The sequence below is a fragment of the Nematolebias whitei genome, chromosome 20 (assembly GCF_014905685.2).
Source record: "Nematolebias whitei isolate Nwh7 chromosome 20, NemWhi1, whole genome shotgun sequence".
Taxonomy (NCBI): Eukaryota; Metazoa; Chordata; class Actinopteri; order Cyprinodontiformes; family Rivulidae; genus Nematolebias; species Nematolebias whitei.
The window spans coordinates 25,436,819-25,460,534 of record NC_056517.1 but is presented as its reverse complement, the minus strand read 5'-3'; the positions used below and the strand labels follow the sequence as shown (position 1 = coordinate 25,460,534).

At 39.6% G+C, this 23,716-nt stretch overlaps 4 protein-coding genes across 4 annotated transcripts in view; 3 read left to right on the top strand and 1 right to left on the bottom strand.

Moving 5' to 3' along the window:
* The window catches only part of LOC119426546 (regulator of G-protein signaling 20), an 8,080-nt gene extending 5,081 nt beyond the window's left edge, over nt 1-2,999 (top strand). The window contains exons 3-5 of the mRNA XM_037694111.1: nt 1,044-1,127; nt 1,201-1,435; nt 2,740-2,999. Of these exons, the coding sequence (XP_037550039.1) occupies nt 1,044-1,127; nt 1,201-1,435; nt 2,740-2,934 (514 nt within the window). The 3' untranslated portion in view covers nt 2,935-2,999. The remainder of the gene's footprint in view (nt 1-1,043; nt 1,128-1,200; nt 1,436-2,739) is intronic.
* Nucleotides 3,000-3,682: 683 nt separating this feature from the next.
* Nucleotides 3,683-7,036, bottom strand: lypla1 (lysophospholipase 1). The gene is made up of 9 exons (XM_037694110.1): nt 6,723-7,036; nt 6,568-6,599; nt 6,404-6,469; nt 6,206-6,253; nt 6,052-6,122; nt 5,888-5,961; nt 4,910-5,011; nt 4,503-4,679; nt 3,683-4,425 (listed from the first exon to the last, which is right to left on the bottom strand). The coding sequence occupies exons 1-9, from the start codon at nt 6,789-6,791 to the stop codon at nt 4,366-4,368; spliced, it is 699 nt and encodes a 232-aa protein (XP_037550038.1). The 5' UTR covers nt 6,792-7,036; the 3' UTR covers nt 3,683-4,365.
* Nucleotides 7,037-9,144: 2,108 nt separating this feature from the next.
* mrpl15 (mitochondrial ribosomal protein L15) lies at nt 9,145-13,322 on the top strand. The gene is made up of 5 exons (XM_037694498.1): nt 9,145-9,326; nt 9,451-9,608; nt 9,864-10,029; nt 12,709-12,832; nt 12,909-13,322. The coding sequence occupies exons 1-5, from the start codon at nt 9,222-9,224 to the stop codon at nt 13,244-13,246; spliced, it is 891 nt and encodes a 296-aa protein (XP_037550426.1). The 5' UTR covers nt 9,145-9,221; the 3' UTR covers nt 13,247-13,322.
* A 9,955-nt stretch (nt 13,323-23,277) lies between these two features.
* sox32 (SRY-box transcription factor 32) overlaps nt 23,278-23,716 on the top strand; it is a 1,532-nt gene continuing 1,093 nt past the window's right edge. Inside the window, exon 1 of the mRNA XM_037693915.1 lies at nt 23,278-23,605. Within this exon, the coding sequence (XP_037549843.1) occupies nt 23,278-23,605 (328 nt within the window). The remainder of the gene's footprint in view (nt 23,606-23,716) is intronic.

Here is a 23,716-nt window from a genome sequence, read left to right as displayed (position 1 = left end):
AAACTGTCCAGATGACCTGACTGAAAAATGTTGGATTGTATACCTGGATTATTGAGCATGGACTTTGTTTTCTTCTAACTTCTTTCTGCTAATTTCAGCTTTTTCTATTTCAGCTACCATTTAATTGTTTTATGCTAATTTAAGCTTGTTCAGTTGATGCCACATTTTTTTGCACTTGTGTCAACTTGTTTCAGGCTAATTCAGCAAAAATGTGCTCTCCCTACTTCCTTCTGGTAATTTTAGCTTCTTTCTGCCCTTTTAGCTACTTTTCAGCTTTTTTTTTTTTTGTTGCCAATTTCATCTTTTTTCAGACATTTTCTATTTTCTGTGCTCATTTCTGCTTCTTTCAGACCATTTGAGCAAATGTGTTCTTTCTGCTTTTGTTATGCTACTTTAAGCTTGTAACTTTTCAGCTATTTTTAAAGCATTTTTAGCTAATTTCAGCTGTTTTCAGATAAATTTAAGTTTTTCCTGATAATTTCTGCTACTTTCAGGCTAATTAACTTCTTTATGCTAATTTCAGCTTGTTATGCTCATTTCCACTTTTTTTCTATTTCAGCTACTATTTAGATGTTTTTATGCTAATTTTTGCTTTTTCAGCTAATTCCGCCTTTTTTTAAACTCATTTCAGTTCTTTCCACTTCATTCTGGTAGTTTAAGCTTCTTTCTGCCTTTTCAGCTACATTTCAGCTATTTTTTGCTAATTTCTGCTTTTTTTTAGCTAATTTCTGTGCTCATTTATGTCTATTTAAACCTAATCCAGCAAATATCTGTTTTCCTGCTTGCTTCTGCTACTTCTTCATTTCAGCTACATTTCAGCATATTTTTAGCCAATTTAGCAATAAGTAGTCACAGCATTTTTGCAGGATATGCAATTTCTCTAGTTACATTTGCAATTAAATAAGTCAACATATAAAGACACCAATGTAATTTTATGAACTCAGCTACAGCTTGCAAGTGTTCAAAATGTCATCCTGATAATGAACTCTTAAAATAAAGATTTAAAGACGACAAATTAATGCACTTTATATTTTTCCCTCCAGTTTGACTGTTAGGAGTGAGGACGAAGCTATACAAAGATCTATGTTTGAGCCCAGGTCAGAAGGAAACTCAAATTGTGAAGAAAGGTATTTTAACTCCCTAAATGTACACAGAATCTTTGACAATCTCATGAAAGCTAAATATTCTTGTACTTCCCAGCCCGAAGCCCACTCTGGAAGACGCTTGCTCCTGGGCACTGTCGTTTGAAAAGGTGATGAAAAGCGCAGCTGGACGGAGCTGCTTCAGGCAGTTCCTGAGGACAGAGTTCAGCGAAGAGAACATGATGTTCTGGCTCGCCTGCGAGGAGCTCAAAAAAGAGACCAACAAGACTGTGGTGGAGGAGAAGGTCCGGCAAATATACGAGGACTTCATCTCCATTCTTTCCCCTAAAGAGGTGAGGGCACCGAGGACAGGAGTCTGAGACATGCAGCTAAATTTAGAGGCAAACTCATTAGGAAAATGATTAGTCAGCCATCAGACAGATTCATGTGGGTTCAGCCGCTGTAATGTCAGGACTGACCGTCACTGATTTTACCAGAATATGGATCAGGCATTCTGGGAATTTTCATTGATTTGAGAAAAAAAAAACATATTTTTGAACAATATAATTAGTCATCATGATGCCATGCTTTAGTAACCACTTATTAGTAAATAAAAATGAGTTGTTGGGTTTTAGAAACCAATTAGATCAACCAGAACAAACAACTTGAAGTAGAGAGGAACAAGGTCACAAGTCAGGAGGAATCACTGAACAGAAACGACGAGTCCGAACGAAATAAAAACAACTGAATCGGAGAGGAGGTGAGTTTGAGAGAGCGGGAAAAACAGAGTATCAGAGATATAAGATCATAAAATAAATAATAAAACACAGTAAATGAGTTAATGTAGAGCTTTTTGAACCGACTCACTCTGGAGAGATGAGTTTAATTCTGACTGGACTGAGGAGCTAACGGCTAATTCAAGCTCAAACATTTCACAGCAGCTGTGGTTTCATGAATGTTTTACACCTCTTGATTTCACATTAGTTATGGTCATCTGCAAACATATTTACAGCAGCAGTTAGCTGTAGCACTTCCTGCTGGAACATAGCTTGATTGAGACAGCAGTCCACCGTGGCCCTACTAGCCCTTCACACATTGATATAGTAAGAATTAAATCCCATCTCTAAACCAGGCGGTGTTCGAAGAGACATCTACAACAGATAAGATATTTGTTGCTCATAATTTTCCATAGAACCTCACTTCTAAAGCTCTATCCCTTATCAGTTGCACGCTCAGAGTAATTGTAACTCCCTGCTGATCAGAACTGAACCATTTCTTCTTCGAGCAGGAATCAATATTTTAAGTTAGCCAAAAACTAATCCAGAAAATTAGTTCATTTACTCAAAATGTGAAAATGTTTAAGATGTTTAGGCAAACCTCTTCTGTTTTGAGTTTTCCCAAAATCAAGTTTTATTATATCATTTGCAAACTTAATGTGTTAAGTGGAACTTCACTACTCTTTATATATACATTTTTTTTAAATATATAGATTTTTTTTATATATATTATATATATATATATATATCTTCTATGTCTTTATACTGTATATTTTCGCTAATTTTGGGTGTAACTGGGACCTTGAGTACACAATTCCCTTCCACCTCATGTACAAAATGCGAACAAAGAGCGTTGACCCTTCATTCTGCTTTCCCTCTAGGTGAGTTTGGATTCCCGCGTTCGAGAAGTGATCAACCGCAACATGTTGGAGCCGACCTCGCACACGTTCGAGGACGCTCAGCAGCAGATCTACACGCTGATGCAGAGAGACTCGTACCCTCGCTTCATAAACTCGTCTGCGTACATGGATCTGATGAAGAGCCTGGAGGAGCCGCCTCCTCTGGCCGAACCATAGACTCTCCTCTGCCACACACAGCTTTCTGGCGCATGCATCCCACACACACACTATTTATGTATATATATATATATATATTATTTATATATATATATATATATAAATAAGGAGTTTTGTGTTCTTGTTGGAATCCTGCTATTTAAAGACAAAGACAGGAAAATGAACACTCCTTAAAAGCAGTCTTTAGCCAGCTGCTGACTGCTGTTTATTTACCCACGATTAGCTTAGAAACCCCACAGAGCAACCAAGAACAAAAGCTAGGTTCAGCATCAGTTACTGCGTTTGTTAAAAAAAAAAAAAAAAATCTATATTTTTATATATACATATATATAAATATATTCCCTAGCGCTTAACATTGCACTTTTCTACCTTGTCCAACGAGGGAACGCATGTACCTGTGAGCACTGCATTTGTATTTAGGTATGAAGTGAGCCTTAATGCATATCCAGTTCTTGTAGGAACCAGTAGGATTTATTTAAAATGTAACAGGAAGAAAGGAAAGTGCCTTGGAATACCACCACCTCCACAAGCACCTCTTGGTCTGACGTGAAACGGTGCGACAGTGACTTCACACGCTGGTGCTTTCAGCTCTTCTCAAAGATCAAAACGTTTTTACCACCTGATGAGCCGATACCAGGAAATCCATCTCGTCTGTGTTTCAATACTGTGACACTAGTTATATATTCAATTTGAATGAAAACAGGGAAGAACACTGAAATACATGACCATGGACACCGATATATTTTATGTATTAAAAACAAAAAAATGTGTGAAATAGCTATTTGAATTCTCACAAATTAAATAAAGCACAATCACGTTTTTTTGCTGTCATTTCTCATGAATATTAGGAGATTTACCACCTTATTTAACATGAGTAATATTTTTTGCACTCGTTTACAGGAATTACAAATATTTTCTATCATTATCCTACCTTTCCATTAAACTTGGGCAAAAAAAAAAAAAAGAGCAATTAAAAACGAAATTCTAATATTTTTTTAAAGCAAAAATTCAGAAATAAAGCACATTTTGGTAGCTGAAAGCTGAACTTCTTAATTAAATGGGCAATACACTAACAAATAAACTTATTTAAACACTACTAACTATTAACATGCCATTTATTGTGAGAAGGCAGAAATTATAGCCCTGATTATTATAATACATACAAGTCCTGCAAAAATGGCTTGTCTCAGTGGAACAGGCTTTACAATCAAGCAGCTAAAGTTCGCCTACAGTAACACTGAGAGCAGAATGTGGCTCCAGGTCGAACGCAGCAATGTTTCAATCGCGCCCTTCAGGCTAACGGCTCCAGTCTTTCGGAATCTATAAAGTAGCAGCGTGGGTTTACTGTCACGTAACTCCTGAGTCCACCTCGCCTTGCTGACGTCGAGGTCCACGGACTCGGATAAAAGTGAGCAGGTGATTATTCTTTGTTCATTCGTTGCTGATAGCAGGAAGCTGCCTCTCTATAAACCTCTTGATATCGATCATTTCCTGCACAAGAACAAATGAACAGAATGAAACTCCAAACCGAACGAGGTGCACAGTGAAGCGTGTGTCTGCATGCTGACCTCAGGACAGGCACTGTGAGGCAGACCTCGATACGGCTTGAAGGTGATATTTACAGGGTTGATGAGAGCTTTCAGCTTCTCTGCCGTCTGGGTGCCGAATGTGAACGGGACCAGGGGGTCGGCATCCCCGTGGCACTGCAGGACATGCATGTCCTTGTTGGCGCCGTTAGTAGCCGCCTGAGAACAGAAGAGATTAGGATTATTCTTATGATCCGATTATAAAAGGCTGCCTGCTGAATATTGCCGCAGCGTGATTCCAATACAGAAACAGTTTTAGGAAAATAAAATACAAAGAGGTATTTTTAAGCAATTAAAATGTTCCAACAAACTGATAGTTGCCATTCATGTTCGCTGAATGCGTCATAAACTTGCAGAGGGGCAGATATCCGTGTCGTTTTCTGATCTACCTGAGGGAAGGATTTGCGGAGGGGAAGCCAGCAGCTTAGAGCGACCACGCCAGCGAGCTTCTGCTGAGTTGTCAAAGCTGTGTAAAGAGACAATGCTCCACCCTGGAACAACAAACCAAGTCCTTCTCTCAGACAATTCACTACAGATTCCCACAGAAACAACAAGCATGAAACGGTCTGCACACAAGAGGGTCCTTTAAAACCTCTAATATATGCACATACGTGTACTGCTGAACTAAAACTGGCTTTATAACTCCTTAAATGCTGTGTTTTCCTTTAACATCGCAGCCGTCTAATATTTGTTCCAAAGCAAGTGCTCCTCATCCACTTTTCTTCTGTACAATATTAAAATGGGACAAAAAAAATATACTTTTTTAATAAATATGCACAAAAGAATACAATTTTTTCTTAAAGACAGTTATAAACTGGACTGAAGTAAACTAGTTACTGGGTTTGAAGCATAAGAAGTAGGTATCCTCATTTCCTGCTGACAAACTACTGCCGTATTATTCAGACTTTAAGGCGCATAACTCTTTCATGTTCTCAAAAACTGACAGTGCGCCTTATGTATTAATTCTGGTTGTGCTTACTGACCTCGAACCTATTTTATGTGTTTACTGTGAATGAGTTGAATAAAGTTTGACTTGTCTGACTGTTTTGATTCGCTTAATGCGCCTTATAGTCCGAAAAATATGGTAATAGCAAAAAGAACAGTTGCGTATTTCGTATTAAGGTGGTGAAGTGTCACACTTAATAAATCCCTTTATTATTCCTACCTAAAAGCTAGCGGTTAAATTAGCTTGCCAAACACCATGCTGTTGACCTCAGATTCAAGGATTTGTTTGGGTGGTAAGTAAGCTTTGTAAAAGAATACTTTTTACCCCGAAACACAAACTGAAATGTGTACATCTTTTAATGCACCATGCAAACCACAGTCCTGTTAAATAACACCTCGTATGCAAAAGACGCCTCACATACCTGAGAAAATCCACCCAGGATAATTCTGTGTGAAGGTATTCCATTCTTCACTTCTTGATCTATCAAGGCTTTGACTGCAGAGTGAATTTAAAAACTAAATGTAAAAAAAACAACTATGCGTAGTTACAAAAGGAACACGTGCGCAGTATGTTGCTCAGACTCACTGTTCTCTGATGCTCTCTTGATGCCAGCCTCATCTTCGTCTGCGTCTGGACTCAGCCCATAAATATCGAACCTATAAGTCAGAAATTAAGCATCGATAATGTGCGCAAGTCAAATAAATCACTGTAAAATATGCATTTAAGCTGCGACGCTCACCAAGAAGGCATGGACATCCTCATGTTTAAAGAAACAGGCATAGTGGGGCTGTGAACAAGAACATTATAACGTGACCAAACGGCACTAAAACTCAAGTTTAATCACATTTGCATCATTCAGTGCAAATTATACTCAAAGCCTGACAGAGCCTTGAATGTTTAATCTGCTTGCAGACTTTAAAACCTTTTGCAAACTTACGAGTGAGGACAGATGTATTTCACATGTGGTATCCTGATGCCTGCAAAAGCCTCTGCCCAGCCATGCCTGTCAAATTTGATACAGTAAAATTATCTTTAAAGGTAGACACACACTAATAATTATGAATCTAAAAAAAATAAATAAAAAAAGAGTCATTTGCATACCCCGTGTCACCGAGGCCATGCAGAAATATGACCTGTAAAGAGCAGGTAAACATTGACAGGTGTCAGAAATTAAAAAGCGACTTTTAATGCCAACAGTTGTGTTTGAGCTAACTTTAAATAATAATGTATAGCTCTGAAGTGTCATGATAACTCACCGCCGCGGTGGCTTTCCTGGCAGCAGGCACGATGGCAGGTAAAGGAGCTGACATGTTGTTGCCGCACATACAGCGCTGAGGCAGCTGGACAAGTTAGCTCCTCTAAGCTAACAACAATATCACGCCGGGATTAAGGCTTCCCAATGTATAACAACCGAAGAACAAAGTCAGACAGACGGTCAAAGCTTCCCCGACTTCTGCGGACACGCTTGAAACCAAATCTCCTTCTAGAAGTTTAATTTTCAGACAACAAAACCGTAGCGCTGTCTTCCAGAAACAGCTAGCACGCCAGCTGCGACAGGAAGCTTTGTAGTCCCACCTCCCAAGCCATGTGATTGGCTACCGTTATCGCCGCTAACATATTCCAGTCGCTCATTGGTTAAATGAAATGTCAATTTAAACTGCTTTGAGGCCAGCTAAATCCTCGACAGAAATCGCAAAACACATTAAAATGTATAAATATTAAGCCAAACGACGAGTTTTATTCCACTAAAGATAATAAAATTACATTTTAATGTATTCAAAGTTATAGGTTAGGATCCAAAAACTTTATTTCAGGGATTTCTAAACACATTTTAAAGTATTTTGATATTTGGAGAAATTGCCAACATATTATGCAAAGTTTAAATATACAAAAACTTGGACTTTTCACACATTTTGGTTTCAAATGATAATTATTTTGATAAGTTTTGTTTTAGACAGGTAATAGAAGTCCTACAAAGTCTATTTTCAATAAAATTATTCTAATAAACAAAAACTATAAAAAAAGAACATAAAAAATTGCAATAGTATATTCCTTTTAATTATTGCTACAGCATTTGTTACTGTTTTGATTTATATGCATGAAAAAATTCAATAAAATACTTAAAATAATTGACAATATCCACAGAGAATTAATGTATTTACATTATGCACTTTAATTTTATTTGTTTGTCTTTGTTGGTTTTTGTTTGTTTGTTTCTGCACTCACCTTAGTGTAAAAATCTCATTGTAACAATTAGTAATATTTAAAGTACTGATGCTTCTGTGACGCAACCTTTCACATCATACTTGTTGCTGCTGCTCTTTGGTTTTATTGTTTGTTAGTTGTTGCTGTATGTTTTGACGTGATTTTAATATTGTCGCGTAAATTGCTCAAATGTCTACACAATTTGAAAAGGCAATTTCTTTATTTTGTTTTTTATCTTCTTCTTTCGGTTGTTTCCTCTTCAGGGGTCGCTACAGCAATTCATCCACTTTCATCTGTCCTCTGTCCTCACTCCACCATATATTTGGCTTTTTACCTAAATTTACAAATTACTGTATATTAGTTCATCGTCATTTTGTCATTTTTTTACCCAACGAGTTTATGTATATTATTATATATTATTCAATATTATATTGAATTTGTTTTGTTTTTTTTTCTGTCAAAAATGATCCTATAAATTTAAACAGACAACACTGGCTCCAGTTCCATCCATCCATTTTTTTCCTGCTTATCCGGGGTCGGGTCGCTGGGGTAGCAGCTTAAGTAGGGAGGCCCAGACTTCCCTCTCCCCAGCCACTTGGGCCAGCTTCTCCGGAGGAATCCCAAGGCATTCCCAGGCCAGCCGAGAAACATAGTCCCTCCAGCGTGTCGTGCGTCTTCCTCTGGGTCTCCTCCCGGTGGGACGTGTCCAGAACACCTCACCAGGGAGACGTCCAGGAGGCATCCTAACCAGGATGAAAATCGCACTGCTCCTCCTGAATTCGAGGCTGCAACTGGCTGCAGTTGTTTATGAATAATATAAATGCCAGTTGTAACACAATCATAATCTACAAAAACTTTAAAGCAGGCCAAATTAAAATGATCCCAAGTTTAAAAGTTTTATTTTAATAATACAGTAGTGCCTTTAGAGTATAGCAATGCCATTTATACATTGTTAGGTCAAAGCAGGTGGACACTTTTTTCATTCAACATTTATTTATACAGATAAATCCCAATGAGCCATCCATCCATTATCTTTTTACGCGCTTCTTCCATTTTGGGTCACAGGGGTCGCCGGTGCCAATGTCCAGCAATCACTGTGTGAGGGGCGGGGTACACTCTGGAGGGGTCGCAATTCCATCACAGGGCGAGACCGGTTTAGACAGACAAAAGAAGGCTTGTTCTGAGCCTGGTTCTGCTAAAGGTTTCTTCGTCATGTGGGAGTTTTTCCTTTCCACTGTCGCCTTCATGCTTGCTGAAGATGAGTGTTCTACAATGGTCAAATTCAAAGCAGTCTGCTCCTCAGATTAATGGTGTTAACATATTTTTATATATATTAATGTTTTTGTTCTGTGCACTGAGACGACTTCTGTTGTGACTTGGCGCTATATAAATAAACTGAACTTAAAGCTTTTCATAATATTTATTTTCTTCATAATATTTCATGCCTTTATTTTGAAACTTCTCAGCGTCACAAGTACTTCCGCTGTCTTCATCCCACGTGACCTTTATGTCCTTGATTCGCTAACTTTGACATGTGAGCGACAAAAAACATGTCTTGCACTAAAAAAACCGGCGGCAAAGCGTTGGATGTTTTGCAGAATCTGCCGAGAATCACTTTAGCGAACCTGCGACCGGAACCAGGATCCAAGAAGTTGGTAAGTTCGAACTCGTCTCCTTCATTGAGCTACGTTAGCGCTCGTGCTAACATGGCTAGCTGAATGAAAACAGATGCGGGCAGAGTCTGTGAGATGTTTGAATAAACAAGGTGTGATGGTGCAGGAAAAACGGAGGGGCAGAGGACAGCACGGAGGCAACAAGAGCGGTCGAGGTCACAAAGGATCACGGCAGAGGGGGACCAGACCCCGGCTGGGCTTCGAGGGGGGGCAGACTCCATTTTATTTGATCATACCAAAATACGGTTTCAATGAAGGACACAGGTAAAACATCACGGTCTTCTGATGCTAGGCAGAGGGGAAGGTAGTGTTATTGCCACTATTTAAACAGATCCGGGGTTTAAAAGTTGCTACCATGCTGATACAGTTGCAAACAGAAGTTGTTGGTTTCTGTTTAAAATACATGTCAGTTCAGTTTGCATTGCAGCAGAACTAGAGACAGTGCATATAATCTTAGTAAAATATTTCATAATAATAATTCATATTATAGTCACCTGTGGTTTTATTCTTCCTTCCCAGTCTGCGTCCACAGTACCATCCTCTGACTCTGAAACGGCTCCAGTACCTGATCGATCTGGGCCGAGTCGACCCAACTCAGCCTATAGACCTGACCCAGCTGGTCAATGCCAGAGGTGTGACGATCCAACCTATGAAGAGGGACTACGGAGTCCAGCTTGTCGATGAGGTGATCTTCAGCTCACTCAGTAAACTGTGGGAGGACATCATTTCTCAGTAGGGTGCAGCTGTGGCTGAGTGGTTAGGGCAGTCGTCCTCCAATGCAAGCGTTGGGGGTTCGATTCCACCAGCAGTCACATGCTGAAGTGTCCCCGGGCAAGACGCTGAACCCCTCACTGCCTCCGATGAGTGTCCCATCGGCGTATGAATGCGATAAAGCACTGATTATTCTTTGTATAGATGTAGTAGAGTGCTGTATGAATGGGTAAATGAGGACACAGATTGTAGTGTAAAGTACTTTGAGTGTCTTGATCTGATAGAAAGAAGATATATAAGTAGTCCGTTAAATTCTGATCAAGTGGGAAAATTATGACTGTCTTTTTTTTTTCTCTTATGTAAAATAAACAACATAACTGTATACAGGTCCTTCTCAAAAAATTAGCATATTGTGATAAAGGTCATTATTTTCCATAATGTAATGATAAAAATGAAACTTTCTTATATTTCAGATTCATTGCACACCAACTGAAATATTTCAGGTCTTTAATTGTTTTAATACTGATGATTATGGCATACAGCTCATGAAAACCCAAAATGCCTGTCCCAAAAAATTAGCATATTTCATCCCACCAATGAAAGACAAGTGTTTTTAATACAAAAAACGCCAACCTTCAAATAATCATGTTCAGTTATGCACTCAATACTTGGTCGGGAATCCTTTTGCATGAATGCCTGCTTCAATGCGGCGTGGCATGGAGGCAATCAGCCTGTGGCACTGCTGAGGTGTTATGGAGGCCCAGGATGCTTCGATAGCAGCCTTAAGCTCATCCAGAGTGTTGGGTCTTGTGTCTCTCAACTTTCTCTTCACAATATCCCACAGGTTCTCTATGGGGTTCAGGTCAGGAGAGTTGGCAGGCCAATTGAGCACAGTAATACCATGGTCAGTAAACCATTTACCACTGGTTTTGGCACTGTGAGCATGTGCCAGGTCGTGCTGAAAAATGAAATCTTCATCTCCATAAAGCTTGTCAGCAGATGGAAGCATGAAGTGCTCCAAAATCTCCTGACAGCTAGCTGCATTGACCCTGCCCTTGATAAAACACAGTGGACCAACACCAGCAGATGACATGAAACCCCAGTGACTGTGGAAACTTGACACTGGACCTCAAGCAATGTGAATTCTGTGTCTCCTCTCTTCCTCCAGACTCTGGGACCTTGATTTCCGAAGGAAATGCAAAATTTACTGTAATCAGAGAACATAACTTTGGACCACTCAGCAGCAGTCCCAGGCGAGATGCTTCTGACGCAGTCTCTTGTTCAAAAGTGGCTTGACCTGGGGAATGCAGCACCTGTAGCCCATTTCCTGCACACGCCTGTGCACGGTGGCTCTGGATGTTTCTACTCCAGACTCAGTCCACTGCTTCCGCAGGTCCCCCAAGGTCTGGAATCGGCCCTTCTCCACAATCCTCCTCAGGGTCCGGTCACCTCTTCTCGTTGTGCAGCGTTTTCTGCCACACTTTTCCCTTCCCACAGACTTCCCACTGAGGTGCCTTGATACAGCACTCTGGGAACAGCCTATTCGTTCAGCAATTTCTTTCTGTGTCTTACCCTCTTGCTTGAGGGTGTCAATGATGGCCTTCTGGACAGCAGTCAGGTCGGCAGTCTTACCCACGATTGCGGTTTTGAGTAATGAACAAGGCTGGGAGTTTTTAAAAGCCTCGGGAATCTTTTGCAGGTGTTTAGAGTTACGTCGTTGATTCAGATGGTTAGGTTAATAGCTTGTTTAGAGAACCTTTTCATGATATGCTAATTTTTTGGGACAGGCATTTTGGGTTTTCATGAGCTGTATGCCATAATCATCAGTATTAAAACAATTAAAGACCTGAAATATTTCAGTCGGTGTGCAATGAATGTGAAATATATGAAAGTTTCATTTTTATCATTACATTATGGAAAATAATGACCTTTATCACAATATGCTAATTTTTTGAGAAGGACCTGTATATGAGAGAGGGCGGAACGGATGTGAGAAAAATAGCTGAATTGAGTTTTCGAGCGAGTGTTCGTGAAAGCATTCAGAGTTGACTCATTGAAGGTCTTCGATACAGTTCAACGTTTTTAGATGACGATCTCAAATATCAAATGTATCATATGGTTTAATTTCTATTATTGTTGCGGAGTCTCCTGACAAAAAAGAGCTGCTGACAAGGTATCATATTAGTAAATATGTGTGTAATTAGAAAGGGAGCCTAATAATAAGTCAGCCAATTAGGGAAATAAGAATAAGGACACATTGCGGCTGTAATTTTCTCGCTGTAATTTCTAGAACAAAGTTAAGCTGGTAGTGTTGTCTTTACACTTTTTTAAATTTTGAAACAATTTTTTTTTATATTCCACTAATCACAAGTAAATATGAAATGTGTTTTCTATTGTGCCAGCAATGGGGGTAAATGTGAGTTTTTGTTTGCGTCACTGAGCAGAACAACATAAAAACATTTTTTTAAACACTGAAAGTTGAGTTGTTTTTGTTATATTTGTTAGAGAAGTTAATAATGAGACACTTCTAGTTTCTGGATGAACTCCCACCAGCAGGTGGCAGCACATGATCGTGTTTACACAAATGAAAATGCTTCTTTGCTGCTGGTGCTTTAACTCTTTCCTAACAGAAACGTGTTTCTTTTTCTTTCAGGGAGCCGACATTTTTGCAGCGAAAATCAACATCGAGGTTCAGAGAGCGTCCGAAGGAGCCATAGCTGCTATTGAACGGAACGGAGGCGTCATCACGACCAGTTTCTACGATCCCATAAGTCTTGGTAACTAGTGATTTTCAGGTTTTGGCTTTTTAGGTTTTTTGAAGAAGTGCCTGAGAATCTGTTCTCATCTCCACAGGGATCCTCATCAAACCTATCGCGTTCTTCATGAGGGGACAACCGATCCCGAAGCGAATGCTGCCCGGGGAGAACATGGTCCCGTACTACGTCAGTGCTGAAAACCGAGGTTATTTAGCCGATGCGGAAGAAATCCAGCAGGCCCGGCATGCCCTGGCACAGAAGTACGGCTATGTGTTGCCAGATATTTCAAAGGATGAACTGTTTCACATGCTGGCCATGAGGAAGGATGTTCGACAGCTCTTCTTTGGCCTTTCTCCAGGCTGGGTTGTTAACATGCCGGAAAAGAAGATCCTGAAACCGACTGATGAGAAACTGTTAAAATATTACAGTTCATAGGTGAGAGTCCCTGTTTGTTAGTGCGACTTGAATGCGCTACATTGCTATTTTATTTTCTGAAACAGTACTGAGGGTAATAAGAATAAACTTTATCTTGAAAATCACTAATTAAACTCATTTCTCCCCTTTTATGAGCGACTCTGAACAAGTGTTTTTGTTCGGCCTCGTGTCAGCACAAGCGGCTCGTGCTGCTTGAACATGAACTAACAGGTGAGGGGGAAATGAGGAAAATAAGATAACTCAAAGAAGGAAAACAGGAAACAGATGCCTGGCGATGTGTGTTACTTGTGACATGGTTTGCCTAGGCCCTAGAAGGGGAGTTTGGAATTAGTCATCGGCAGCTGTATCCTGGTGTGGACATTCAAATGATCCATATCTCCCCCCCCCCCCCCCCCCGCCACTTATCTCAACCCCCTTTGTTACAGTAGAGTCACAAGCCAACGCCATCGTATCACCCTGCCTAGTTATGTTTTACAGACAAATGAAGGTTCGTGAATCCATTCTTATCAACAGGAATTAGTTCAGTTTATATCACCAAATCACAACAAAGTTGTCTCAGGGCACTGTACAGGAACATTCACATGCATAAAATAACCAATTGGTAAAGTTCTTTATCTAAGGAAACTAGCAGACACTTGAACTTTCACTTTGTTGCAGTCTCCCATCCTGAGCAAGCACAGTGGAAAGGAAAAACTCCCTTTTAAAAGGAAGAAACCTCCAGCAGAGCCAGGCTCAGGACAAGCGGCCATCTGCTTTGAGCGGCTGGGTTTGAGAGGACAGGAAGGAGAAACAGACGAACACAGAATGGCAGGTCCAGATATAGGTGCAGGTGTACCTGAAATACAAAAAAAAACACATGTTAAGGATAGAAAAATAATTACAAATACAAAACAGGTTGAGCAGAGTAAGTAAAGACAGTAGCATTGAGAAAAAATGTGATCAGTTTGTCCTCCAGTAGTCTTAGATTATAGCAGCATAACTAAGACAGCTCAGGAAACCCAAGCTGACCCTAACTATAGGATTTATCAAAAAGAAACTTAAAGTCTTAAAACTGGAAAATGTGTCAGCCTCACGGACAGAAACTGGAATGGTAAATGGACTACTTATATAGCACCTTTCTATTTTATTTCAATATACTCAAAGCTCTTTACACTACAATCTGTGCCATTTTACCCATTCATACAGCACTCCACTAGATCTATACAAATCTAATTGAACAAATCATTCTATTGAGACTAATCAGTGCTTTAGATCACATTCATACACTGATGGGACACACATCAGAGGCTATGAGGGGTTCAGTGTCTTGCCCAGGGACACTTCAGCATGTGACTGCTGGTGGATTTGAACCCCTGACTCTCGCATTGGAGGACGACTGCTCTAACCACTCAAGCCACAGCCGCCCATGAAGTTGGTTCCACAAGAGAGAGGAGCCTGATAACTGAAGGATCTGCCTCCCATTCTGTTTTTGGAAACCCTAGGAACCACGAGTAAACCTGTAGTCTGATAGCAAAGTGCTCTGTTAGGAAAATATGGAACAATAAGATCAGTAATATAAGATGGAGCTAGGTTGTTGAGAGCTTTGTAGGTTAGAAGTAGGATTTTGAATTCTATTCTGGATTTGACGGAGCCAATGGAGAGAAGCTAAAACTGGAGAGATATGATCTCTCCCACTAACTCCAGTTAAGACTGGCAGCAGCATTTTGGATCAACTGAAGACGTTTTAAAGAAGTATTTGGACACCCTGATGATAAAACATTACAATAGTCCAGTCTAGACGTGACAAATGCATGGACAAGTTTTTCTGCATCATTTTTTGATAAGATGTTTCTAATTTTAGTGATATTACGCAGGTGGAAGAAGGCAGTTCTAGTAACGTTTTTAATGCGGGGTATAAAATACATGTCTTGATCAAAAATAACACGATTTTTAACATTAGAGCTGGAGGACAGATTAATGCCATCCAAGGAGGGCGAATGAAAAATTAATTCCTAAAGGTGCTCAGATCCAAAAACCAAAACCTCAGTCTTGTCTGTGTTCAAAGGCAGGAAATTAAGGGTCATCCATGTTTTTATGCCTTTAAGACATGCTTGTAACTTAAGTAACTGATTGGAGTCATCGGGTTTCATGGACAAGTGTAATTGTGTATCATCAGTATAACAATGAAAATTTATCCCATGCTGTTTAATAACTTTACCTAATGGAAGCATATATAAAGTAAAGAGGGGGGAGTGGTGGCGCAGAGGTTAGAGAGGTGGGCTTGTGATCCGAAGATCGCCGGTTCATGCCCCGGCCCCGACAACATCAAAATTGTGGGTGGGGTAGGTGAAACACCCACACTTGCCCCCACCCTCATTCGCCCCACTCTGGGCCCATGAGCAAGGCCCTTAACCCCCACCATGTGCTCCCTAAACAGGTCTCTCTTGAAAATGAGTTCTCGTGGCTCAATGAGACTAACCTGTATAAATAAAGGCTAAATGAAAAAAAAAAAAAAAGAAGTATTGGTCCAAGCACGGAACCCTGAGGAACTCCATGACTAACTGGTGTATGAAGAAGATTCTGGCAGCAAGCAATTACAGCTGGAAGATTGATCTTTTCGTTTTTATCATCTTAAACTAAGCAACACAATATAAAAACCTGATAGTTAACGTGGATATTGTCTGAAGAGGCATTGCTGCAGAATTTCTAAATCAAATAACAATAATAAAGGCATCGTGTTTCCATCACATCCCAATTCCATGCTTAATACATGATTGCAAGAAGAAAATGCACCACACTAGAGCCAGACTTTTATGTTTATATGAAAGCCAACATTATAAATTCCACTTGATATGTCAAAGGTTTTGCTTTGATGACTTTGCTTTCGAGTGTTTTCCTGCATCTAAAGTGTCCAGTAAGCTTCACAAGTACACAGCCGGCCCCACCAGGAAAAACCAGCCCAGATCCTTACAGCATAATACTTTAAATAAATCACGCCGCAGGAAAGAAACAGCACAATCATTGTTTATGGCAGAACTGCAGCGCTTATCTTCAAAGCAGCAGATCCTTTTGAATTTGTATCAGGTCTCAGACGAGCAGCGGAGAGAGAAGGAGTGACCGAGGCTCAAACATCACTCCACTTCAACGTTGGGCTGCATTTTAAAGAGAAGAAAGGAATCTAGTTGTTTATTTGTCTGAAAAGGCAGTCTGTAGGTTGTGCTCCAAATCTACCATTTTGTACTTTTTAATTAAATGCTGGGAACTTTGCTGCAGCAGGGGTGGATTGTTGCCTCGAACAGGCCATTTAGGACCAACACTCATGTCTCAGGGAAGTTTTAGTTAATAACCAGAGAAACTGCATTTCCTGCAAAACTGCAGTGTGAATACATATTGCTGAAAAATAGCTGCAATTAGCTTAAAACATGCTGAAATGTAGCTGAAACAAGCTTAAGTTAGCAGAAAAACACTTATTTGCCGAATTCGGTTTAAATAGGCAGTAACGAGCTCAAAAATGCCCAAATTAGCTTAACAAAGGTGAAATTAGCAAAGAAACAGCTGAATAGTTGCTAACATAGTCGAAAGAAGTATAAACTAGCAGAAGGAAGTGGAGGCTGAAAGAAGCAGAAATGATCTGAAAAAAGCAGAATTTTGCCCAAAACAGCTGAATAGAAGCTAAAATAGTAGAAAGAAGCTTAAATGACCCAAAGGAAGTGGACAATTGTGCCCACTATGGCTGAAAGACGCAGAAATTGGCACACACTTTTTAATTAAATGTTGGTAACTTTGCTGCAGTGGGGTGGATTGTTGCCTCGAACAGGCCGTTTACGACCAACTCTGATGTCTCAGGGAAGTTTTAGTTAATAATTAGAACTAATGACAGCCAAGTGTTGTGCTCCTTTCCCTTCTCTTTTTAGAGGACAAAGACAGGTTCTTCGACTCACCTGAGAACATCACAAGCGTTCCCAACGACCTGACACACAAGGCTCAGTCGTGTGGACAATAAAACACTTGGAAAGATCCCTTCAGTTCCGCAGATAAGGGCCTTATCAGTGCAGAATACAATTCCTAATTTACACTGAATAGGGCCGCTTTAAAAGCTTCAGAGCTTTGAACTGATTACAGTAGAGGAGACCAGTGGCTCTCGATAAATAAGAGCTGATCTGTGTAAAAATGTACACGCTAGTATCAGATAGCTGAAACTTTGTTCTTTTACTGAGGCAAAAACTAAAACGGTCCTGTTTTAAAGTCTTGTCTTGATTTAATGCAATCATGTTTCTTTAAGGACAAGTTTGCTTTTTGATTAAGTTTGAATTGTTCAATGGTCCGAGGTGACATTTTTAGATAACTTGGGTTGTTTCAAAACAAACAAAAAAATTAAACTTAACGACCAAAGAGAAAATGTACATTTTTTATTTGTGAAGGAGCAGATTGTAACATGGTGTATCAATAATCTCAGCTGATGATGACGAGTGCTTGTTTAGTGTAAAAGTGAACAGATACAGTCACAAAGTCTCTCGTTCTTATTTGAACATTGTCCCCACATGACTGAAGGGGTAGTTCATATCTTTTAAAGTCACATTCTGTTGAAACTTTATAAACAATGTTTTACTTTGATAGATCTTTGAACAACCTCAGAGTTCAAGTCAGACAGGACTGATGAGCTAAGAGCTAGCTCAAGTAGGGCTGAGACCCCAAACAACTCCAGTCTCAAAAAGTCACAGTGGCTCCTGAGAACGAAACCTTTACATCAGACGTGGGCAACTTCTGGCCCGAGGGCCAAAAGTGGCCTTTATACGATCTCCATAAGGCCCCCAATACCCTTAGTTAAAGAAAAAAAAAACTTTTTACTAAAAAACATTGGTTTAAAAAAAACTGCAATTTATAAAAGAGATTTAAGGAAATTTAAATTAAACATCTTACACAAAACTTTAAAAAAAAAAAAAACATTTTTAAGTCATCGTATTTCCATAACTAGACTGAGTCTTAAAGACTTAGAAACACAAATATATACATTTGTTTTGCATATTTCCGCTAACATATATAAAATGTTAAGCTAATGTGCATAACATGTTAAGCTAACATGTATAACATGTTAAGCTAACGTGTGTAACATGTAGCTAACATATATAACATGTTAAGCTAACGTGTATAACATGTTAAGCTAACATTTATAACATTTAAGCTAATGTGTATAACATGCTAAGCTAACATGTATAACATGTTATGCTATCATGAATAACACATTAAGCTATTGTGTGTAACATGTTAAGCTAACATGTATAACATGTTAAGCTAATGTGTATAACACGATAAGCTAACATGTATAACATGTAAGCCATGTTAAGCTAACGTATAATATATTGTCACAAAAGCCAGTTTACAGAATATGGCTAATATTCCTAGAAGATAAGGGAAATACATGTTTTATAAAGCATGCTAACTATGCTACAACAAGAAACAGTGTGAAAAAGGTCTTCTAGATCATTTGTCATAAAGAAAATTTATTTTCCACTTCTCTATGTGGCCCTTTGATTGCTTTTAACATCTTGATGTGGCCCTTTGGGGAAAAAAAATGTTGCCCACCGCTTTACATCATCAGTTTTGCTGCTGCCATTTGGACTTGCAAATAGCCAGAGTTCTGTGTGCTTTTTTATTACCAAACAAACGGCAATAAAAATGTTTGTGAAATAGTGTTTTTATCAGCCGCCTTGAATTTATTTTCAGACTGCTATTGTTTAGAGTCATTAGCTCATCCATCTGCTCAGATCAAACCCTGTTACTCCAAAATGATGTCGTTCAAAGAGCTATCTACAACAGGTAAGATATTAATTGTTTATAACAGCAGATGTTTTATTAAAACAATCTGAACTTCTGGTTTAAGTTCAGAGTTTGAACGACGTTTGAAATCTGGCTGAGACCGGCCTGTTATCTCCGCTCTGAAGGTGGTGGTGGTGGTGTGGGGGTGGGCATCATTGTGTTCAGTAATGAGGCTATAAGCCTGCCTTCACCAGGGGGTGAATGTAATCCTCTCAGCGGGCCGGGTCCGGGCGATGTTTGCGCAGGGAGTGTGGAGGCTCACACTCAGGTACCTGGTGTTGAATCTGCTCAAACGTGTGACGGAGGAGCGGAGGTGGAGGCTGGGTCCTTACAATGCAGCTGTAAAATATCACGTCCGCCTGAGACATCTGTTTTCTGTCCTCTTCACACCTGAATGGAACAATACAGGATGCTCAAGGGGGGTGGTGCTTGGCTATCAGAGTTTTAGTTTGCACCTTGATAGTTTTCCCACATTTGCTCCTGGAAACGTGTCTCAGAAGAGCCAACATTAAAAGTCCTGCGTCATCTGCTCAGAATCCATCATGCAAAAAGCAAATGAAGGTCTCAGCTCCTGCTGTTGCATATCCATAAACGCGACAGATTTCTGCACGTCGGCGACGTAAACTCCATCCAGAGCTGCTGAGCTCCTGCTCTCTTCAGTCTTCCTCTTCTTCTGTGCCAGGCTGCTCATCTCCGATCCAAAGTGAGGAAGGAGAGGAGCGTCCCATATATGAGTTCTGTCCAATACAATGGCACATTGTGATCAGAAAGCCACAGAGAACAATCCCTATTCAGAAAACTACAGTGCCCATTGAGCCAGAGCACTCTGCTTGTTTGGTTATGAGACAATGCACTGATACACCTCGCTGTCACCTCAGATTAGGGTCAACCAACAATTAGGTAAATTAAAGGAGAGTTAAGGTGCAAAGGAGTTGAATAACAAGTTAAGTGCAAGGAGTCTTCCCAGCTGTCACAAACACTCACATGACTTTCAGTTTAGTATTATAGCCCATTTGATTCACGCTCATGCTCTCGCTGAGGCCTTCAGGCTAATTGATTAATTCCATTAGTACTTCTTGCAGCAGCAGAGTGGGGTTTGGCACAGTGGATGTTGTCAAGCTCTAATTCTAAAAAAAAAAACAGACATCCTGTAAATATCCTGCTCGATATAAACAATGTTTGATTAGATTCATATTTCTCATTTAAAGGTATTCTTTGCAAAGCTGAGCCCATCAGTGAAAGAGTTTGCTCCAGTAGTTCTGCGAATACTTATCTGAAATGAGGGTGTGCGCTGAATGTAAACAAAATATTAAGATCCCTTTTCTGCGCAGGCTCAACTCTTAAGAGTTTTCCGCTCCTTTTGCCTGCTCATAAGCACATTTGCATTTGTTAAAGGTGTTTTGTTTTAAATAAACTCAGCGACGTGTGAAAAACACCTTCTCAGATAAAACTGAAATCGTTGCATCCCCCTGCTGTGAGTCTGAACTTCCTAAAGTCCTCATTTAGACTTTGTTCCCTCATTTTATTCACACCTCTCCTCCAAAACAAGATAAATCTGACAAAGTTATTTCTTTCTTGTTTCAGCGTCCTAAGCTCATCACCTTCTTTTGTATCAGGCCTATCAGGGTGGGGTTTTGTTCTGCGTGGTAATTGTGTAAAAAAACGCGCCTTGATCATGCTTCTTTTTTTAGTTTGGTAAATTGTGCTTTGATAAAGACAGTGGATGACTGATAATGGTTGTAATTAGTAACCAGCCCTACGTGCTGCTTACTTTGACGTGTTTTTATCCTTTAGCTTCCTCTGCGCCTTCAGGTTTTATTGATTGGAGTTTTTCTACAGCACGCAAGGGCGTATTTTTTCTAAATGGGCTTCAGATGAGTAAATCATGCTTAAAGATTGCATCCGATTAAAGTTCAAATAAAAAGCTTCAAACTAAATAAAAATACTTCTGTTTGAAAGTTTAAGGCAACATTTGTTTCAGAGGAAAATCAACAGATTTTAGTCATTTTGCCTTACAAGCTGTTTGAGTGACGTCAAAAATAAAAATAATTATAATAATAACAATAGCATGCTTTGAAGGAAGGCATATCTCCCACTGCCATTCATACCATTATTGTGTGAATGTTTATGAAGCATTCACACTATTGTGATCCATTTGTCTTCCGTGCATTTTCAGCATTTTCCTCGTTACACAATTTTTGTGCTATTTCAACAAATCCTAAATCAAAATGTTCAGCTCATTCAGAAGGGTGCATGACTTTTTGTATTGCTTCAACTTTAGCTTTTTGAAATATTTAGTCTTTTCTGCCATTTTTTTTTTTCTCATTTGAATTGAGCTCATTTTACATCCTTCAAATCTTTAGATCTCTTTACAACCTTTTACGGCTCCTTTCACATTTGGTTCTGTTTCAGCTTCTTTCAGCTTCCTTGAGCAGATTTTAACTTTTTTCAACTAATTTATTATGTTTTTTCAGCTGTTTTGTGCTCCTTTCAGATTATTTCAGCTAACTACAACATTATTTATGCATCTTCTAAGGTCTTTATGTTAATTTTAGCTTGTTACGCTCCTTTCAGATTATTTATGCATTTCAGCTTTTTCTACTATTTAGCTGTTTTTATGTTAATCTTAGCTTTTTTTGGCTAATTCCACATTTTTTGCACTTATTTCAACTTTTTTCTGCTTAATTCAGCAAATACGTGCTCTCTCCGCTTCCTTCAGGTAATTTGTGTCTTTCTGCTTTTTTAGCTATACTTTTCAGCAGTTTCTTGCTAATTTCAGCAATAATTTCCACTTCTTTGTGCTCATTTCTGCTTCTTTCAGCCTAATTGGGCAAACATGTTCTTTTTGCTTTCTTCTTCTAATTTAAGCTTGTTCTTTTCAGCTATATTTTTAAAATTTTTAGCTCATTTCAACTGTTTCCTGATAAATTCAAAATTGTCATGGTCATTTCTGCTACTTTCAGCCTAATTAACTTATTTATGCTAATTTCAGCTTGTTATGTTTCAGCTGATTTCTGCTAGTTTCAACTTTTCCTGCCATTTCATCTACTAAGCTGTTATGCTAAATTTAGCTTTTTCAGCTAATTTCACATTTTTGGAGCTCATTTCAGCTCTTTCCGTTTCCTTCTAGTTTAAGCTGCTTTCTGCCTTTTCAGCTATCTCAGCTGTGTGCTAATTTAAGCTTTTTTTTAAGCTAATTTCCTATTTTTGTGCTCTTTACTGCTTATTTAAACCTAATTCAGTAAATACGTGTTCTTTCTGCTTTCTTCTGCTAATTTAGGCTTGTTCATCCATTTCAGCTACATTTCAGCATGTTTTTAGCCATAGCTGTTTTTCAGCAAGTTCTTCAGCTATAAGCATTCACACTGCATTTTCATAGGAAATGCATGCAATTTCTAAAGTTTTAGATTAAGATTATCGTAAAATGACAAATGATGGAAACTTTTGGTCAAAGTTTTAAATATTATGCTCAATCGCATGCAATAGAGGTGTCACGATCAGAAAACCCTGAGATATAAACAACTCTTAAATTTTAGCTCTTTTTTTTTTTTTTTTTTTTTGTAAAATTGACTGAGTCAGTGCCATTTTTGTGTTTGATAAGTCTGACTAGCGGTAACGGCCATCTTGAACTGAACTGACTTTAAAATTTATTCAGCTACATCCGTATACCCAATAATTATTTTCTGAAAGTTTCATTCAAATTCGTTTTGTGATTCATGAGATATTTTGTTAACAGACAGACAAGAGCGGACTCCAAATATTTAAAGGCAAAACTCTGAAGACTTAGCTCGAGCTTGTAGCAGTCAGAACATTCGCTGGGGATCAGTCTCAGCTACTACCACACCAAATTTCAACTCAACATCTGTAGCTTTGACAAAGTTAAAATGACTTTGGTGTTTTGCAAAGATAAGTTGGCTGTGGGAGCCATCTTGAATCGTGTTGACTCCAAAGGTAATCTTGAAGATGCACAATCAGCGATTACTTACAGGGAGTTTCACTACAATCCATCCAATGCTTCATGAGATATTTTGCTAACAGACAGACGAACAATTGCGGCAGGCGACGAATGCATAATTTATGAGCGCGTCATGAGATCTTTTCAGCATTTTAGAAGTTGATTAATCCTGAGGGGTAAATTCATCGACCTGAGGCAACACCTGGTTTTCACACCTTTAACTCCACTCCTCCCATCCTGCCATTGACGGAGCGGTCATTCATCTCTCTGCCCTGACAGCATGACAGCGGCCTGCGGCTCATCCCCGCAGGTAACCATGCGTTTCAGCCAGGACCCCGCGCGCTTCCAGCTCTGCGCAAAGCGCGCGGACGGCGACGATCTGGACGGAGAGCAGATGCACGAGGCGCGCTGCCCGAGCTCCGGGCCTCCCAGTCCGCTCTCCGTCAACTCGGACTCCAGCTGCGCCAGCCCGGAGGCCAAGCGTGGCCCCGCACCGCAGAGGGTCAGGAGGCCCCTGAACGCATTCATCATCTGGACCAAAGAGGAGCGCAGGCGGCTGGCGCAGCTCAACCCAGAGCTGGAGAACACGGATCTGAGCAAAATACTCGGTAAAAGTTTCATTTAAAGACAGTGTTGGTGAACTTCAAGTGTTAAATAGGGATCATCTATGTCGTTGTCTTATGTTAAAACATTATAAAGCCTTGAGCGAAACCTCAAAC

What these genes read in the sequence shown, in the direction of transcription:
- lypla1 (XM_037694110.1), bottom strand. Translation starts at nt 6,791, where the DNA reads ATGTGCGGCAACAACATGTCAGCTCCTTTACCTGCCATCGTGCCTGCT. An exon ending in AGGATGTCCATGCCTTCTTG is followed by an intron (nt 6,123 to 6,205) that starts GTGAGCGTCGCA and finishes TCTGACTTATAG; the next exon opens with GTTCGATATTTATGGGCTGA. An exon ending in CTCACAGTGCCTGTCCTGAG is followed by an intron (nt 4,426 to 4,502) that starts GTCAGCATGCAG and finishes GTTCTTGTGCAG; the next exon opens with GAAATGATCGATATCAAGAG.
- mrpl15 (XM_037694498.1), top strand. Translation starts at nt 9,222, where the DNA reads ATGTCTTGCACTAAAAAAACCGGCGGCAAAGCGTTGGATGTTTTGCAG. An exon ending in AACCAGGATCCAAGAAGTTG is followed by an intron (nt 9,327 to 9,450) that starts GTAAGTTCGAAC and finishes GTGATGGTGCAG; the next exon opens with GAAAAACGGAGGGGCAGAGG. An exon ending in GGTTTCAATGAAGGACACAG is followed by an intron (nt 9,609 to 9,863) that starts GTAAAACATCAC and finishes CTTCCTTCCCAG; the next exon opens with TCTGCGTCCACAGTACCATC.